The sequence below is a fragment of the Salvelinus fontinalis genome, chromosome 12, assembly GCF_029448725.1.
Source record: "Salvelinus fontinalis isolate EN_2023a chromosome 12, ASM2944872v1, whole genome shotgun sequence".
Classification (NCBI taxonomy): Eukaryota; Metazoa; Chordata; class Actinopteri; order Salmoniformes; family Salmonidae; genus Salvelinus; species Salvelinus fontinalis.
In genome coordinates, this window is record NC_074676.1 from 29880311 (window position 1) to 29897552 (window position 17242).

At 42.6% G+C, this 17242-nt stretch overlaps 1 protein-coding gene and 1 long non-coding RNA gene across 5 annotated transcripts in view; one reads left to right on the forward strand and one right to left on the reverse strand.

The window, feature by feature from the left end:
* Window positions 1-660: 660 nt before the first annotated feature.
* LOC129867127 (malonyl-CoA decarboxylase, mitochondrial-like) lies at window positions 661-16709 on the reverse strand. Of its 2 annotated transcripts, none has more exons than XM_055940322.1 (5): window positions 16046-16709; window positions 10197-10309; window positions 9950-10106; window positions 9637-9789; window positions 661-1591 (listed from the first exon to the last, which is right to left on the reverse strand). In XM_055940322.1, the coding sequence occupies exons 1-5, from the start codon at window positions 16592-16594 to the stop codon at window positions 1049-1051; spliced, it is 1515 nt and encodes a 504-aa protein (XP_055796297.1). In that variant the 5' UTR covers window positions 16595-16709; the 3' UTR covers window positions 661-1048. The 2 variants fall into 2 exon arrangements, with proteins under 2 accessions (XP_055796297.1, XP_055796298.1); XM_055940323.1 differs by lacking the exon at window positions 16046-16709 and adding an exon at window positions 12559-16030.
* Window positions 10100-17242, forward strand: part of LOC129867129 (uncharacterized) — a 59344-nt gene continuing 52201 nt past the window's right edge. For 2 of the 3 annotated variants that reach the window (XR_008761582.1, XR_008761580.1), the window contains exons 1-2: window positions 10100-10315; window positions 15512-15574. This is a non-coding gene — a long non-coding RNA (uncharacterized LOC129867129). The remainder of the gene's footprint in view (window positions 10316-15511; window positions 15575-17242) is intronic. The other variant, XR_008761581.1, reaches the window with a different exon arrangement.

Sequence of the window (17242 nt, forward strand, 5' to 3'; positions counted from 1 at the left end):
TTTCACGAGAGGAATGCTTTCTCAAGGGCATCCTTTAAACACTGTCCTTTTATGCTCACTGATTCCCTCCCATGATTTAAAGTGAATTCCATAAATCTATCAATTTATTTAAACTTTATTTCTCACTTCATTAGTTTCAGGGACACTGTGTGGTTGGCTCGGAAAAAAAGTTAGGCTCCTTTGAGAGAAAATGTAATTTCACAGTCAACTTGCTGTGATATATTATTTCGCAACAATGGAGTGGGGCAGATAGGAATCCCACTTAGTTTCAGTATTTTGATGTAGCACTACATCAGAGATTGGTTTCTAGGGAGGCTTGAGTGTTAGCAGGTGGCAAACATAGCAAGGACTATGGTCTCAACTACAGAGACCAGACCCTACACATTGTGGTTTGAATGACTTTTGCCGAAAATTACATATTTTACATATAGAGATAAATTAAAAATGTTAAAATCTCTTGAGAGCACAGCTCATTAAAGAATAGCTTGATTGAGCTTCAGTAAATAACTGATTTGTAGAGATTGTCAGGTGACAATCGGGGCCAAGAGACAATAATATGGTACTGTTTTGTTCTACATAATTCTATACAATGTGGGTGTCAGTGTATTTTTCACCCGCACGGCTTTACACGTGCACACACGCCCACACAGATCAGCCAAATGAAAAAAATCAAAGACATAATTTATTCCAATTGCTCTGCAGCCTATTTTCTGTGCTACAGCATCACACATTGTCAAGCAGAAACATGGCACGACCTGATAAATGTCTCTCGCTTCATTAGCTGCAGTCTCTCACACCATAAAACACTGGGAGTCTCTATCGGCGATGATAACACTACATACCCACCTCAGGAAGGGAGAGGAAAATCCATGCACTACATGGGCTAGATTGCAAAAAGAATAGAACAACTGATATCATGCCACAAATTGTCCTGACGCTTTTCAACGTGTTTTGTTAAATTAGATCAGAGCCACCATGAAGCCAGCAAGTCCTGGACCTAGAGGCATCTTTAATACCAAGTGTGGGTGTACATATGTGTCCATGGAGCTCAGAGTTTGCTGTTCTTCTGAAACTGTGAGACCAAGCCCAGCACCTGCTCTGTGGCTGTGATGATTTTGTTGTGCATGTAGGCAGCGCTGTTGGACGTGGTCTCCTGCAGGAAGTATCTGTAGTTCACCATGATGCCACAGGAGTTGGCCACTCCACGCGGGCTGGTGTCTGCATGCCAGTTCAGTCTCCACATGGTGGCGCCGTTCTGCAGGTGGAAATTGGCCACAGGATTTAGGGCATAGCCGCGCCTCTTCTCTCCATAGAGGTACCAGGCACAGAGGCGCATCAGGGCGGGCTCCAGGACGTGGACCAGGTGTTCAGAACGGGTCCAGTCACCGGTGCTGATCAGCTTACGCAGGGCATCCAGGGCGTTGGTATCAGGGGTTGTGTTTGTGACATCTGCCACCTTCCTCCACTCGCAGTCAGTTAGCAGCTCCATGCGGCCCTCCTTCCGGTGCTGGCTGAGCAGGCCCTGTAGCCAGGAGGAGAAGCCCGGGATGGGAGACAGGCTGGAGAACTGGGACATGTGGGGAAACTCACTCTGCAAAGATAGGAGAGTTAGTCTGAGATAAACCTCCGTCGTATGAAACAACTTGGTCTACACCAGTTAATAAACAATACCAATGTGGTATTATAGAGAGAATAGAATCTTATTAAGATACATTACTTGTATTAAGCTTTTTGGTAAAAATAAGCTAAATTATCTGTCAGTGACATTAGATAATTTAGCTTGGTAAGAAGATAAATACATGAAGTGAATTATCACTCAATTAAGATGTTTAGGCTCACTTTTTGCAGTGTGTACCCTACCCTCCCTCTCTCTCACTTTAAATACCTTCCAAGCTCTTGACTCTGGTCCCTATTCCCTAGTGCCTCTCTGCCATCATTACGATGCCTGCCTGCCGCCTACGTTACACTCTTTCTTCTATCTTACCCTTCTTTACAAGCTCTCTTCCTTGCCCTCTCTCTTCTAATCCCTGGCCTTTCTCTCCCTCTCTGTTATGTTGGCTCTTGCTTGTCAAGGCTGTTAAGGTACAGAGCTGTGTGGAGTGTTGATTCACAGGAGGCAGCAGGAGGCAACGTGTGTCAGACAACCCCTGGAAGCAGATGTTGGAGTGTGCCTTTCCTTCTCCCACTCTCTCTCCCTCTCAGCCTCTTTCTCATGCATCCCCTTGTACTTCAATCACACGAGTTAGTGGATCTGAGGATAACCATGTCAAGAGGTCACTTTCCCAATCATTCCATCAGTTTAATTTACTGTAAAACCTTGGTCAGCAGGCTTAGAGCAGGTGTGCAATCCACAGAGACCTGAGAGATGAGAACAGCCAGAATGAGGGAGACAGTAAAGGGCCCGATGGTGTAATGCTGAAAGACAACGGGATCCTCCTCCCTTCTTCCTAAATCACAGAAAGACCTTTTCTTTTCCTTCCTCTCATCCATCCATTATTATAGTGGTCTCCCAGCAGCTGTGGAGCTTTTCTATTCCCCTTAATGTGGGGCATAACACTGCCATGGCACTGCACAGTCACAGTTCTGAGCCAGCCCAGAAGCTCAACGTTCTTCGTTTTTTTCCCCCAACTGATATGAGGGCCATGGGATAAATCCAGAACGCATAGGCCACAAGAAAAGGATTTGTAAAACAAAATCAAGTATCTGCTTCAATTCGATATCCTTCGAGTTCAGACGGAACTACAGATAAGAGGTTCAAGCCCTACAAAACAATGTACATCCCTCGATAATTTTAACCAATGTTAGGAGTGCTGACAGAACAATGGAAAGGCTAGAACACTTAGGCCAGGACTAACAGTTGCGGTAAAGAGGTCAATCGAACTTGACCAAAACAATGGAATTGCCATGGAAACGCATGGGGGAAAGATCCCAAGTCTCCTCATTGCCCCCCAGCAAAATCAGCCTAGATTTAGCCTATATCGTCTTTCACACTGTTGAGGTAAAAATCTGAGTACAATACTTGTATGGATGCCAACCCCAACACGTTCATGTCATCGTCACCAATCAACTGCATTACAGTTAAAAACGACTTGACTACCACCAACAATTTTTGTATGCTAGCTATGCTAACTATCTCATACGAACAGGAGTTAGCATTTAGCAGTCACTTCTTATAAACCCAAATACACTGCTCAAAAAAATAAAGGGAACACTTAAACAAAACAATGTAACTCCAAGTCAATCACACTTCTGTGAAATCAAACTGTCCACTTAGGAAGCAACACTGATTGAGAATAAATTTCACATGCTGTTGTGCAAATGGAATAGACAAAAGGTGGAAATTATAGGCAATTAGTAAGACACCCCCAAAAGGGAATGGTTCTGCAGGTGGTGACCACACACCACTTCTCAGTTCCTATGCTTCCTGGCTGATGTTTTGGTCACTTTTGAATGCTGGCGGTGCTTTCACTCTAGTGGTAGCATGAGACGGAGTCTACAACCCACACAAGTGGCTCAGGTAGTGCAGCTCATCCAGGATGGCACATCAATGCGAGCTGTGGCAAAAAGGTTTGCTGTGTCTGTCAGCGTAGTGTCCAGAGCATGGAGGCGCTACCAGGAGACAGGCCAGTACATCAGGAGACGTGGAGGAGGCCGTAGGAGGGCAACAACCCAGCAGCAGGACCGCTACCTCCGCCTTTGTGCAAGGAGGTGCACTGCCAGAGCCCTGCAAAATGACCTCCAGCAGGCCACAAATGTGCATGTGTCTGCTCAAACAGTCAGAAACAGACTCCATGAGGGTGGTATGAGGGCCCGACGTCCACAGGTGGGGGTTGTGCTTACAGCCCAACACCGTGCAGGACGTTTGGAATTTGCCAGAGAAAACCAAGATTGGCAAATTCGCCACTGGCGCCCTGTGCTCTTCACAGATGAAAGCAGGTTCACACTGAGCACATGAGCACATGTGACAGACGTGACAGAGTCTGGAGACGCCGTGGAGAACGTTCTGCTGCCTGCAACATCCTCCAGCATGACCGGTTTGGCGGTGGGTCAGTCATGGTGTGGGGTGGCATTTCTTTGTGGGGCCGCACAGCCCTCCATGTGCTCGCCAGAGGTAGCCTGACTGCCATTAGGTACCGAGATGAGATCCTCAGACCCCTTGTGAGACCATATGCTGACACATGCACATTTGTGGCCTGCTGGAGGTCATTTTGCAGGGCTCTGGCAGTGCACCTCCTTGCACAAAGGCGGAGGTAGCGGTCCTGCTGCTGGGTTGTTGCCCTCCTACGGCCTCCTCCACGTCTCCTGATGTACTGGCCTGTCTCCTGGTAGCGCCTCCATGCTCTGGACACTACGCTGACAGACACAACAAACCTTTTTGCCACAGCTCGCATTGATGTGCCATCCTGGATGAACTGCACTACCTGAGCCACTTGTGTGGGTTGTAGACTCCGTCTCATGCTACCACTAGAGTGAAAGCACCGCCAGCATTCAAAAGTGATCAAAACATCAGCCAGGAAGCATAGGAACTGAGAAGTGGTGTGTGTTCACTACCTGCAGAACCATTCCTTTTTTGGGGGTGTCTTACTAATTGCCTATAATTTCCACCTTTTGTCTATTCCATTTGCACAACAGCATGTGAAATTTATTGTCAATCAGTGTTGCTTCCTAAGTGGACAGTTTGATTTCACAGAAGTGTGATTGACTTGGAATTACATTGTGTTGTTTAAGTGTTCCCTTTATTTTTTTGAGCAGTGTATATCCAAATCGGACTTAAGTAACCACATTGTGGGCCTGTTACAATACAAGAATCATGACCGTGATTGAATATCCACTTTGTTAGATTAGATTTGTTGAACGTGCGCCAATCTGGTCAATAGAACGGTCAGCGTAACATTGACTCCTTTACCGTGTCGATGCTACTGAATGTAAATAGGGCTACTGTACAAATCAACAAGACACACAACTGCACAGACCACCTACTCTAAGCATACAAGCCTATACTCTATCAGACTATCAACTACCCTCACATCAAAACCAGCTGAAATGTCATTATTTCGGTCTCGGTCTTGACTGATGTGTGGAGATGGATATTTAATCATGCTGCTATCCACTCTTTACCCTGAAAAACACATCTCAGATGCAGGTAGAACTGCAAGATTGTGAGAGAGTATTTGGCTTAATTGAGAAACTCAAACGACTAAGAGCAATCAAAACTAAAAATGGCGGTGTTCGCCTTACCAATCTCACTAGGATAAAGACCTCCTCCATTCCTGCCATTTTTGAAAGAGATCGTGATACCTCACATCTCAAAATAGGGCTACTTAATGTTAGATCCCTCACTTCAAAGGCAGTTATAGTCAATGAACTAAGCACTGATCATAATCTTGATGTGATTGGCCTGACTGAAACCTGGCTTAAGCCTGATGAATTTACTGTGTTAAATGAGGCCTCACCTCCTGATTACACTAGTGACCATATCCCCCGTGCATCCCGCAAAGGCGGAGGTGTTGCTAACATTTACGATAGAAAATTTCAATTTACAAAAAAAAAAGAAGAAGTTTTCGTCTTTTGAGCTTCTAGTCATGAAATCTATGCAGCCTACTCAATCACTTTTTATAGCTACTGTTTACAGGCCTCCTGGGCCATATACAGCGTTCCTCACTGAGTTCCCTGAATTCTTATCGGACCTTGTAGTCATAGCAGATAATATTCTAATTTTTGGTGATTTTAATATTCACATGGAAAAGTCCACAGACCCACTCCAAAAGGCTTTCGGAGCCATCATCGACTCAGTGGGTTTTGTCCAACATGTCTCTGGACCTACTTACTGCCACAGTCATACTCTGGACCTAGTTTTGTCCCATGGAATAAATGTTGTAGATCTTAATGTTTTTCCTCATAATCCTGGACTATCGGACCACCATTTTATTACGTTTGCAATCGCAACAAATAATCTGCTCAGATCCCAAACAAGGAGCATCAAAAGTCGTGCGATAAATTCTCAGACAATACAAAGATTCCTTGATGCTCTTCCAGACTCCTTCTGCCTACCTAAGGACATCAGAGGACAAAAATCAGTTAACCACTAAATGAGGAACTCAATTTAACCTTGCGCAATACCCTAGATGCAGTCGCACCCATAAAAACTAAAAATATTTGTCATAAGAAACTAGCTCCCTGGTATACAGAAAATACCCGAGCTCTGAAGCAAGCTTCCAGAAAATTGGAACGGAAATGGCGCCACACCAAACTGGAAGTCTTCCGACTAGCTTGGAAAGACAGTACCGTGCAGTATCGAAGAGCCCTCACTGCTGCTCGATCATCCTATTTTTCCAACTTAATTGAGGAAAATAAGAACAATCCAAAATTTATTTTTTGATACTGTCGCAAAGCTAACTAAAAAGCAGCATTCCTCAAGTGAGGATGGCTTTCACTTCAGCAGTAATAAATTCATGAACTTCTTTGAGGAAAAGATCATGATCATTAGAAAGCAAATTACGGACTCCTCTTTAAATCTGCGTATTCCTCCAAAGCTCAGCTGTCCTGAGTCTGCACAACTCTGCCAGGACCAAGGATCAAGAGAGAGACTTAAGAGATATAGTACTAAAACACTTGACACAATGATGAAAATAATCATGGCCTCTAAACCTTCAAGCTGCATACTGGACACTATTCCAACTAAACTACTGAAAGAGCTGCTTCCTGTGCTCGGCCCTCCTATGTTGAACATAATAAACGGCTCTCTATCCACCGGATGTGTACCAAACTCACTAAAAGTGGCAGTAATAAAGCCTCTTGAAAAAGCCAAACCTTGACCCAGAAAATATAAAAAACTATCGGCCTATATCGAATCTTCCATTCCTCTCAAATTCTTTTGAAAAAGCTGTTGCGCAGCAACTCATTGCCTTCCTGAAGACAAACAATGTATACGAAATGCTTCAGTCTGGTTTTAGACCCCATCATAGCACTGAGACTGCACTTGTGAAGGTGGCAAATAACCTTTTAATGGCGTCAGACCGGGGCTCTACATCTGTCCTCGTGCTACTAGGCCTTTGACACTATCGAACACCACATTTTTTGGGAGAGATTGGAAACACAAATTGGTATACACGGACAAGTTCTGGCCTGGTTTAGATCTTACTTGTTGGAAAGATATCAGTTTGTCTCTGTGAATGGTTTGTCCTCTGACAAATCAACTGTACATTTTGGTGTTCCTCAAGGTTCCGTTTTAGGACCACTATTGTTTTCACTATATATTTTACCTGTTGGGGATGTCATTCGAAAACATAATGTTAACTTTCACTGCTATGCGGATGACACACAGCTGTACATTTCAATGAAACATGGTGAAGCCCCAAAATTGCCCTTGCTAGAAGCCAGTGTTTCAGACATAAAGAAGTGGATGGCTGAAAACTTTCTACTTTTAAACTCGGACAAAACAGAGATGCTTGTTCTAGGTCCCAAGAAACAAAGAGATCTTCTGTTGAATTTGACAATTAATCTTAATGGTTGTAAAGTAGTCAAATAAAACTGTGAAGGACCTCGGCGTTACTCTGGACCCTGATCTCTTTTTTGACGAACATATCAAGACTGTTTCAAGGACAGCTTTATTCCATCTGTGTAACATTGCAAAAATCTGAAATTTTCTGTCCATAAATGATGCAGAAAAATTAATCCATGCTTTTGTTACTTCTAGGTTAGACTACTGCAATGCTCTACTTTCCGGCTACCCGGATAAAGCACTAAATAAACTTCAGTTAGGGCTAAATACGGCTGCTCGAATCCTGACTAGAACCCAAAAATTTGATCATATTACTCCAGTGCTAGCTTCCTTACACTGGCTTCCTGTTAAGGCAAGGGCTGATTTCAAGGTTTTACTGTTAACCTACAAAGCGTTACATGGGCTTGCTCCTACCTATCTTTCCGAGTTGGTCCTGCCGTACATACCTACACATACGCTACGGTCACAAGACGCAGGCCTCCTAATTGTCCCAAGAATTTCAAAGCAAACAGCTGGAGGCGGGGCTTTCTCCTATAGATCTCAATTTTTATGGAATGGTCTGCCTACCCATGTGAGAGACGCAGACTCGGTCTCAACCTTTAAGTCTTTACTGAAGACTCATCTCTTCAGTAGGTCATATGATTGAGTGTAGTCTGGCCCAGGAGTGTGAAGGTGAACGGAAAGGCTCTGGAGCAACGAATCCCCCTTGCTGTCTCTGCCTGGCCGGTTCCCCTCTCTCCACTGGGATTCTCTGCCTCTAACCCTATTACAGGGGCTGAGTCACTTTCTTACTGGTGCTCTTTCATGCCGTCCCTAGGAGGGGTGCATCACTTGAGTGGGTTGAGTCACTGACGTGATCTTCCTGTTTGGGTTGCCGCCCCCCCCTTGGTTTGTGCCGTGGCGGAGATCTTTGTGGGCTATACTCGGCCTTGTCTCAGGATGGTAAGTTGGTGGTTGAAGATTTTCCTCTAGTGGTGTGGGGGCTGTGCTTTGGCAAAGTGGGTGGGGTTATATCCTTCCTGTTTGGCCCTGTCCGGGGGTATCATCGGATGGGGCCACAGTGTCTCCTGACCCCTCCTGTCTCAGCCTCCAGTATTTATGCTGCAGTAGTTAATGTGTCGGGGGGCTAGGGTCAGTTTGTTATATCTGGAGGACTTCTCCTGTCTTATCCGGTGTCCTGTGTGAATTTAAGTATGCTCTCTCTAATTCTCTCCTTCTCTCTCTTTTTCTTTCTCTCTCTCGGAGGACCTGAGCCCTAGGACCATGTGTCAGGACTACCTGGCATGATGACTCCTTGCTGTCCCCAGTCCACCTGGCCTTGCTGCTGCTCCAGTTTCAACTGTTCTGCCTGCGGCTATGGAACCCTGACCTGTTCACCGGACGTGCTAAAAAAGCCAACTGACATTTACTCCTGAGGTGCTGACTTGCTGTACCCTCGTTAACTACTGTGATTATTATTATTTGACCATGCTGGTCATTTATGAACATTTGAACATCTTGGCCATGTTCTGTTATAATCTCCACCCGGCACAGCCAGAAGAGGACTGGCCACCCCTCATAGCCTGGTTCCTCTCTAGGTTTCTTCCTAGGTTTTGGCCTTTCTAGGGAGTTTTTCCTAGCCACCGTGCTTCTACACCTGCATTGCTTGCTGTTTGGGGTTTTAGGCTGGGTTTCTGTACAGCACTTTGAGATATCAGCTGATGTACGAAGGGCAATATAAATAAATTTGATTTGATCAAAAATATCTTGTCTAGGTTATATAACATGCTTTGGCTATCTAATCAAAATAACCACTCCTTTCACACTGAAATGACCTCCAGCTAATGTTGAACTACTGCTGTGATTGACTGCCATCTGTTTACTGGCCATGGCCAGAAATGCTTGGTGACGCGAGTGGTTCTCTGGAACTTTTCTGGAAGAGTGAATGGAAATTATCAGGTGACATTGAAGCAAGTGACTAACAGAGAGTAAAGGACCCTGGAGCTGACTAATAAATCAACAAATTACGATGCAGCGGAGCAGCTGGTTTTCCTAAGAAACGTTCCACAGTGTTCAGCTAGTCACAGGAGAAGGGAAGTCCCAGTCTTTCTGTCTGCCTGCTCATTTAGACAGTGGTGATGTCATTCTCCACACACCTGTAGCTCCCGCACCACTCTCTTGATGAGGACGTTCCCTAGCTCCACCCCCTGCAGGCCAGCCTGGGTGGAGGAGATGGAGTAGAACACTGCTGTATTGACTTTGTTCACATCCTCCTCCAAGTCCAGGGTAGCAAACTCTCTCACGATACTCTATTGGACAAGGGAAACAACATTGTTGGAGTCAGACACACAGTCAATTATCAAAATGTGGTTCATGACCTGAAAAGAGGAAAAGTAATACGAATCCACATGACAGCTAAACAAACATATCAATTTATGCATTCTTTCATATTCCATATAAATCTCTCACCTGTATGTTATCAGAGATGTCCTCTGTGAGTGCCACATGCAGGACAACCAGTGGCTCTCCTGGCATGGCAGCGTGGGTGAAGGCATAGCAGCGACGGTACGGCCCAACTCTACGCTTTATATCTGTCCAGTTTCTCACAGGGTGCACAGCTTCGTACCTGGCAGATCATAGTGATGGTTAGATATGGGTTTAGGGTTTGTGTGTGCATACTGTAGAGGTTTGTGTGTTTACTACAGGGGCTTCTTACTGGCTGATCTTTTGCAGTATCTCACAGGGGGACTGCCAGGTGATCCTCTCCAGACGCAGCAGACCCACAGAGAACCACTCAGACAGCAGACTCTTCAGAGTGCCATTCAGATCCTGCAGGTAAAAGAGGAGGGGGGGGGGGGGAATTGGGTAAAAATATCAGAATCCAGAAGTAAAGTATCTGTGCGCTCTGGCCAGCTACTCTTGTTAGTCTGACAGGAGGGAGACTAATCAAAACCACACAGGATGTATACTGTAGATGCTATAGTGTGGCTGACACTAAAAACACATAGCTTGTTATATTTAACTCTGAACAAAAACATCTGCTTACTGATTAAAGTGATAATTAAACACGTAACCTCAGAGCCCCACACTTCCAGTCCCAGCACCTGACTAATGTCATCCAAACAGGATAACACTCACAATGAGCTGCCACAGTGCTTACTAGTGTTTTTGGTATTTTTTCCCCTCAATCTGTTCTAGTGTAACCCTTATAAAAACACAGTGAATGGCTCATCACGCTATCTAGTGACTGACGGCAGCAGAAATAATATTCAGCTAGTTTCCCTTACAGCCTGGTATCAAAGGTATGGCTGTCAGTAATTGTTGTTTGCTTGCTTTTATGGATATTTCATTAGTGGTAGTGACGATTTAACAGGTTGTTCTGGTACCTACAGTATTGTATTTGAATGTTTTACCTTTTATTTATTTAGAGGAACACATTGAGACCATTGTCTCATTTCCAATGGTATCCTGAGCGCAACAATTCCATTAAAATATTTTCCAATAATAACAAACAAATAAAACTACAATTTATGCACCATTTTCTCAACAATACACATGTTTTAAATACTCAATCAAAACAATTACAGCTCTCACTCATGTTTTAATACCTTAAAAGTGAGGTGAGGTATGCTGGGGAGACATAGACCCAGGCCTAGCACTTCAATAAACACATCGCCATATGAGCAGGGTATAGTCCTCTTCCAAATATCTGACTTTATTATAGCAGAGAAAGGCTCTCTCAAAAAAGAAACAGTACAGGCATTGAGGGATACACAAATCCACACCATTACACCTAGCTGCATGAACTCAAATGTACTCCATCTGACTTGACTAATAACGGTTACATTTTTTTAAATAATTAAAAAATATATTATATACACACACACACATATATATATTATACATACATACATGCATGCATACATATAAATAACATTTACAGAAGCACCTGGGCAAGTCGACAGCCAAACATGCCTACGTTCACTATGAATTACTGTACCTGCCAATCATAGTATGCACTAAAATAGCTCACCCAACAAAAAACCTTGATCATTTTCAGGCCTCAATATGAAAGTTTAGGCCTACCCCTTCCAAAGTAGCTGAAAGTACTTCAATTCTACACCTAGCCAAAGCAACTGACAATACTTAGAATTCTTCACGAAACACTCATTATTTACACATTTACTTATCTAGATGATTTTCTTCCTGGAAAGACACTACTTTAGAGGTACCACATCCACATAACCCACAGGACCAAAAACTCCAAAACCGCACTTTTTATTTTTTATGTGTGCGTTCGCATTTGTGTGTGTGTGTGTGTGTGTGTGTGTGTGTGTGTGTGTGTCTGATCGATCACACCAAAAAAGCCAAACTTAGAATCTGATAACTAGCACAAATACAAAAATCTGAGATTGATAAACCCTGAAAAAGCATTGATATCATGCTGTGTGAACATAAAAACGCACCTGCCGCCTTGTCTCTGGGTGGAAGGAGCTCACAATTCTTAGTCACACAAAAGAAAAGAAACTCTGGCAAAAATCTGTATTTCATTCGCATTCGTCAAGTTTAGTGACATGGAAGTACAGGAGAGAGCGAGAGAAGAGGAATCAAAGAAATACAATTGTTTAATCCCCCTTCTCTAGCCTTAATGGCTGTGACAATAATGTGAGCCTTTGAAAAAAGCTTGAGATTCAAATCTTTAAGAGAAAATGACTTAAGTCTTTCATACCAGTAAAATTAGGAATTTGTGTTGCATGCCACAGTTACTACACAGTAGCTACACAGTTGCTAGATTGCATGCACAAAGAGAACAAGAAGAAAACTGTGATGCATATAAAACAGGAACCAAAGCCAAAGTTATTCAGTTGTGCAGCCAACGTTTCCATGGTGCAGCTGGACAGCCCCTCAGCCCCCACTTCACTATGTGCCTTTTGCTCCAGTAGGCCTAGATGACGTGACAGACTTAGGCTAAAATTGCTTCTGTGACAAACCACAACTAACGTACTTGTCAAATGTGAGGGACCACTACACTAAATTCACAGTGAAAGTATTTTATGAATCCCAGTTATTTTCCTCACCTCCAAGGTCATTTTGTGCACAGGTGAAGATGAATAAAAACGGTGAGAAAATAAAATCGATAGACCAACAGCAGGAAACAAATCTACTGTGGAATTCAAAGTGACACTTCTAAAGAACCTTAGTAATTGCAGTCCTGACCAATGTTCCCTCTAAGCTACGCGTGTGGCGCAGAAATATCAGCCCACAGAGAGAAGCACGAGATTTAACTTCACTCAACTTTCTAGAGCAGTGATCACTGACTGGTCGATCTCCAAACATTTCTGTAAATGGGTAGATAAACTGTTGCCATTTTGAACCATTTCATGTGTCTGAAGGTACAAACTCTACTGCACTCTTCCTCAGCTTAGACTGACCATCAGATGTAGGCAACATCAGCCCAGTAAAATGAAAAAATATAAAGCTAATTATTTAAAATGTATGCTCACTCAACTGTGCTTAACAAGTAATACAACAATGAACAATATGGGGTGATAATGTATTGGGCCTATAGCTTACTGCACAAACCTCATTGCTATAGTACTGTTTATAATAGGTTAATGTTGTATAGGTTAACTAAGTCATCTTGCATTTAGACTCAAAAGTGATCTTGATTCAGAAAAGTTTGGTGACCATTGTTCTAGAGTTTTCCCTGTTAACACTTTCGACGTTTCCCTTTACTGTGGCAATTGTGATCAAATCCACGCAATATTACTCACTTTCAATTCAAAATACCGAAACAAAACAAACTATGCAAGAGATTTTGTTGTAGGCAGAACACACTACTCAGCCCGTACTCTACACAGACCAGCGAGGCAGAAACAATCAGAGCTGCAGTAGGCCTATACGCAAATAGACCATTGCCATATATGGATCTGTGCCATTTACATTGAACTGGACCGCATTTACAGCATGAGCAGTCATGAGTAGATGCACTTGTTTTGAGATCAAAGCGAGAATTGCATGTAGCCAAGTGTGCACATTTTGTTGATATCCTTTGCTAATTAGTGAGTTATTAGCCTAGTTATAGATCATTTTTACTCAGCAATAGGGGAGTGATTGCATCCTACAAGAGCACAAAACGTATACATTTCTAGACATCTTTGAAAAGTGAGTCATGTAAAGAGCTTTTTTTCTGTCTTAAAGGGGCAGTGTTGCATTTTAAGACACACTTAAATAAGATTAGTAGCCAATAGGCAGAGGGCAATATAATGTGTCTGATTCTCTGTAATAAATGGTATGGGAATGCATTTTATTTTGACCATTTCAAACTTATTAGGCTTATTTGATAGTTCAGAGTTTTAAAGGGATATTTTAAACCTCCAAATTCAAGGTTTACTTTTGTTTTCCACTAGGTCTGTAAAGTGTAGATTCCCAATATCGCATGATACATCCTTGACTATTAAGTAGCGTTATATCGCATGCAACTAAGTCCACGATTTGAATTGTCTGATGCACATTGAGACAGAGGTCCAGGTTAAATTTAAACTTCTAATGTTGCAGTGTATGGAGGCCACATTGCTTTCCCAAACTGTAAGGGAGACATTGTATACAGTACAGCTATTTTTGCCTACTGCATTGACAGTGCCACCTTTGTTAAAGTAACTCCTCTCATTATCATGGCAGATTTCTCAAACACAGGTAAAGGGGAAAAGAGCTGGTCCAGCAGAACATAAACAAATCCCTGTGATACTTAACTAATCTATAAAGGGTCCAAATAATAACTGGAGGGGAGATGCTGGAAAACTAAACAAAGCATGTCCTAATTGATGACCAATTAGATGTTCCAGTTAAGCAATTTCATCTCTGCTCTTTCACCTCCATGTCCCACAGCACCCAAGGAGAACAATACTTGTATCTATTAAAGGTCTTTGTCAGACACACTGATGTGGGTACAAGATGGTAAATTGCCTCAGAAAGGGTTGGAGGGAGTGATGGGAGTAAGAGTATGATGTCTGATTGGACTGATCAGGGGCGGACTGGGACCAGAAATCAGGTCTGGCATTTGACAAACCAGACATTTTTATTTTATTTTTTACTTGAGACCCCAACAGGGCCCATTTGTTTTATCCCTCAAGGCACACTGGCCCATTATTTGCCAGATAATGATAATTTGTGAAGAAACAAAAACAAGTTAGACAAGCTAAAATTGGACCATCCCATCTAGCATTTTCCCTAAATGCCAGACCGCCCCTGGGAATGATTTTTAAACAGCTGGCACATCCATACAGTATTAACTTTGCATGGAACATGTCTGAGGTGATAGCCAAACAGACCAGTCACTTCTGACCTGGCAAAGCGGGTAAAATTTTAAAGAAGGGAGATCGCCTACGCCAGGGTCTAGGCAACCCAGGTCCTGTTTTTAATTTAACCAACCTGGAAGACCAGCTGTGTGTTGAATTTAGGCAATGACTGAACTGATCAATTAGCTCAGTTGGTTAGGTGTGGTGCCTAGTTGGAACAACATTTTGCAGTATCTGCGGCACTCCAGGAACATGGTTGCCTACCCTGGGCCAATGCTGTAGTGGGATTATTCTTACAAAACTGACCAAACAAACAAAAAATTCTCAAGTGTAATTTTTCATGAAGATTAGGATCTGTACATAATCTATTTCATCATTATTATTATGTTGTTTTTGTTTCAGATTATGCATTTTACAAACATTAACATTAACGCAACAGTTTTCATAGTCCAAAAAAGTTAGAAATAAATCAATATGAAAATTTGCTAAATTCAAGCAAAAATGCACAATGTATTTAAAATAAGACACTTCCCCAAAAACTCAATATCTTAGTCCTTAGAATGGTAGCTTTTTTGCAGATACATCATGGTTTTGTAACTCAATTTGCTACAGACATTTAAAAACGGGTTTAATGACAATCACACAGGAGGTATGCTATGCTAACAGTAAATATATTTGGTTAGATTGTCAGATGGTCATGACATTTTAAAACTAACGTACGTTTCTTCACTAGGGCAAAAGTCATCTGAGCTGAACTGTTCTACCAGTCGGGTTGAAATGGGACACCAATATTAATGTAAGTCAAGGGGGGCTTCCACGTCATACCGCGTCAATAGGCCTATTCAAAATGCCAACACTTTATTTAGTCCGTACATTCATATGCCTGCATCTGATTTAACTTTGACACACACATTTTCAATGTACCTATTCATTGGGTACATTATATTTGGAACCTATTTCGTCTATTTTGTTCCTTGGCAAACTGTCATATATTAGCTTGTTTGTAAGCAAATCACGTGTATTATGTTAGTGTTTCCAATGGAAATTTGGCTAACATGTTCTATCACACCTATCTGGTTATAGTGAAAGTTACTATTTTGGCAGGTGCAGTCAGACAATTCTGTTATTCTCTTTTGCTTATCAATTCCACAAATGCTTTTGTATAGAATTCCTGACTGCACGCCAGGAACAGGCTGTACCTGTCAAATATTTCCAAAACGCGAACGGAATTTACATTAACGGGCCAAGTTGTAAACAATGCCTTTACCCGAATATGAGGACTGTCACTTGCTTTAGAAGATATTATTTCAAGCAGATCGGCACGTAGGTCCACCAGAAACTTCACTCCCAATTCCACCCTACTTATGTGATTAAGCAATTGTTTATAGCGAGGAGTCAGACTGTATCGTAACCTGTCCTCTACTTGCAGTATTGTAGCCAAGTCCCTTTGTTGAGTGTCGAGCAACTTCCCTGCTAGCTCTGAAACTCCTTTGTGGTCAACACCAAAATCGTGTGACAACTTTGCCAGTAATTGTGACTTCTCTTCCTTTTCAAGGCTTCTGTAGAAATGCATAAATTCCACACTGTTCGATTCAGGGAGAGGCGGGGACTTCTCTCTCGTCTCGTATGTAGGTAATGGTACCACAACCCTCGTCAGTATTTCCTCCATGGATCTGACAGGGCCAGCCGAGGTAGACCGACAGCGCACGCTTCGAAATTCCAAGGCCTGTACCTGTAAAACCGTTCCCAAAACACTTCGATGTTGCCAGCACCTCACACCACTACGCAATTTACAAATTATGTGCTGGGGTATCATCGCAGTCTGGAAGTTCTCTCTTTACAGTTGTAAATCGTAACACACGGAACACAACACAATCAGTTCCGGTGTCTTATTAAAGTGACAGTACTTTCACAACCGACCTTTTCAAACCTGTTCCTCCAATGACACTCTCCCCCACCTTAAAATGCTAGGTTAAGTTGTGGAATCTTTTTATTCCACGTGGTCGACCTTTGCCTCTTGTGTATGGTAGAGCAATTATGTAACAAAAATATACATGTTGAGTTGGAAAAAAGTGGACAGGTTCCACCCAGTCTCCTAAAATTAAAACGATGTCTATGAACCTAAAATATGACTTTATTAAATACATATTTAATTCAATGGTTCCCCCCCAAATAAAAAATACTGAAACATTCAAAAAGTTTGGCTTTTTAGATAAAACTATACGAAATATATTCACATTGACAAATAGTTTATTATTAAAACACACAGTTTTGCAATGAAGGTCTACAGTAGCCTCAGCAGCACTCTGTAGGGTAGCACCATGTTATAGCTAGAGGAAAGATAGGTTCTGTCCTCCTCTGTAACATTGACTTCAATACAAAACCTAGGAGGCTCATCCCAGGTAGCAACATTTATCTGGGCTGGACCTGGCCCACATCGGCCACTTTTGTGTCGCCCACATGT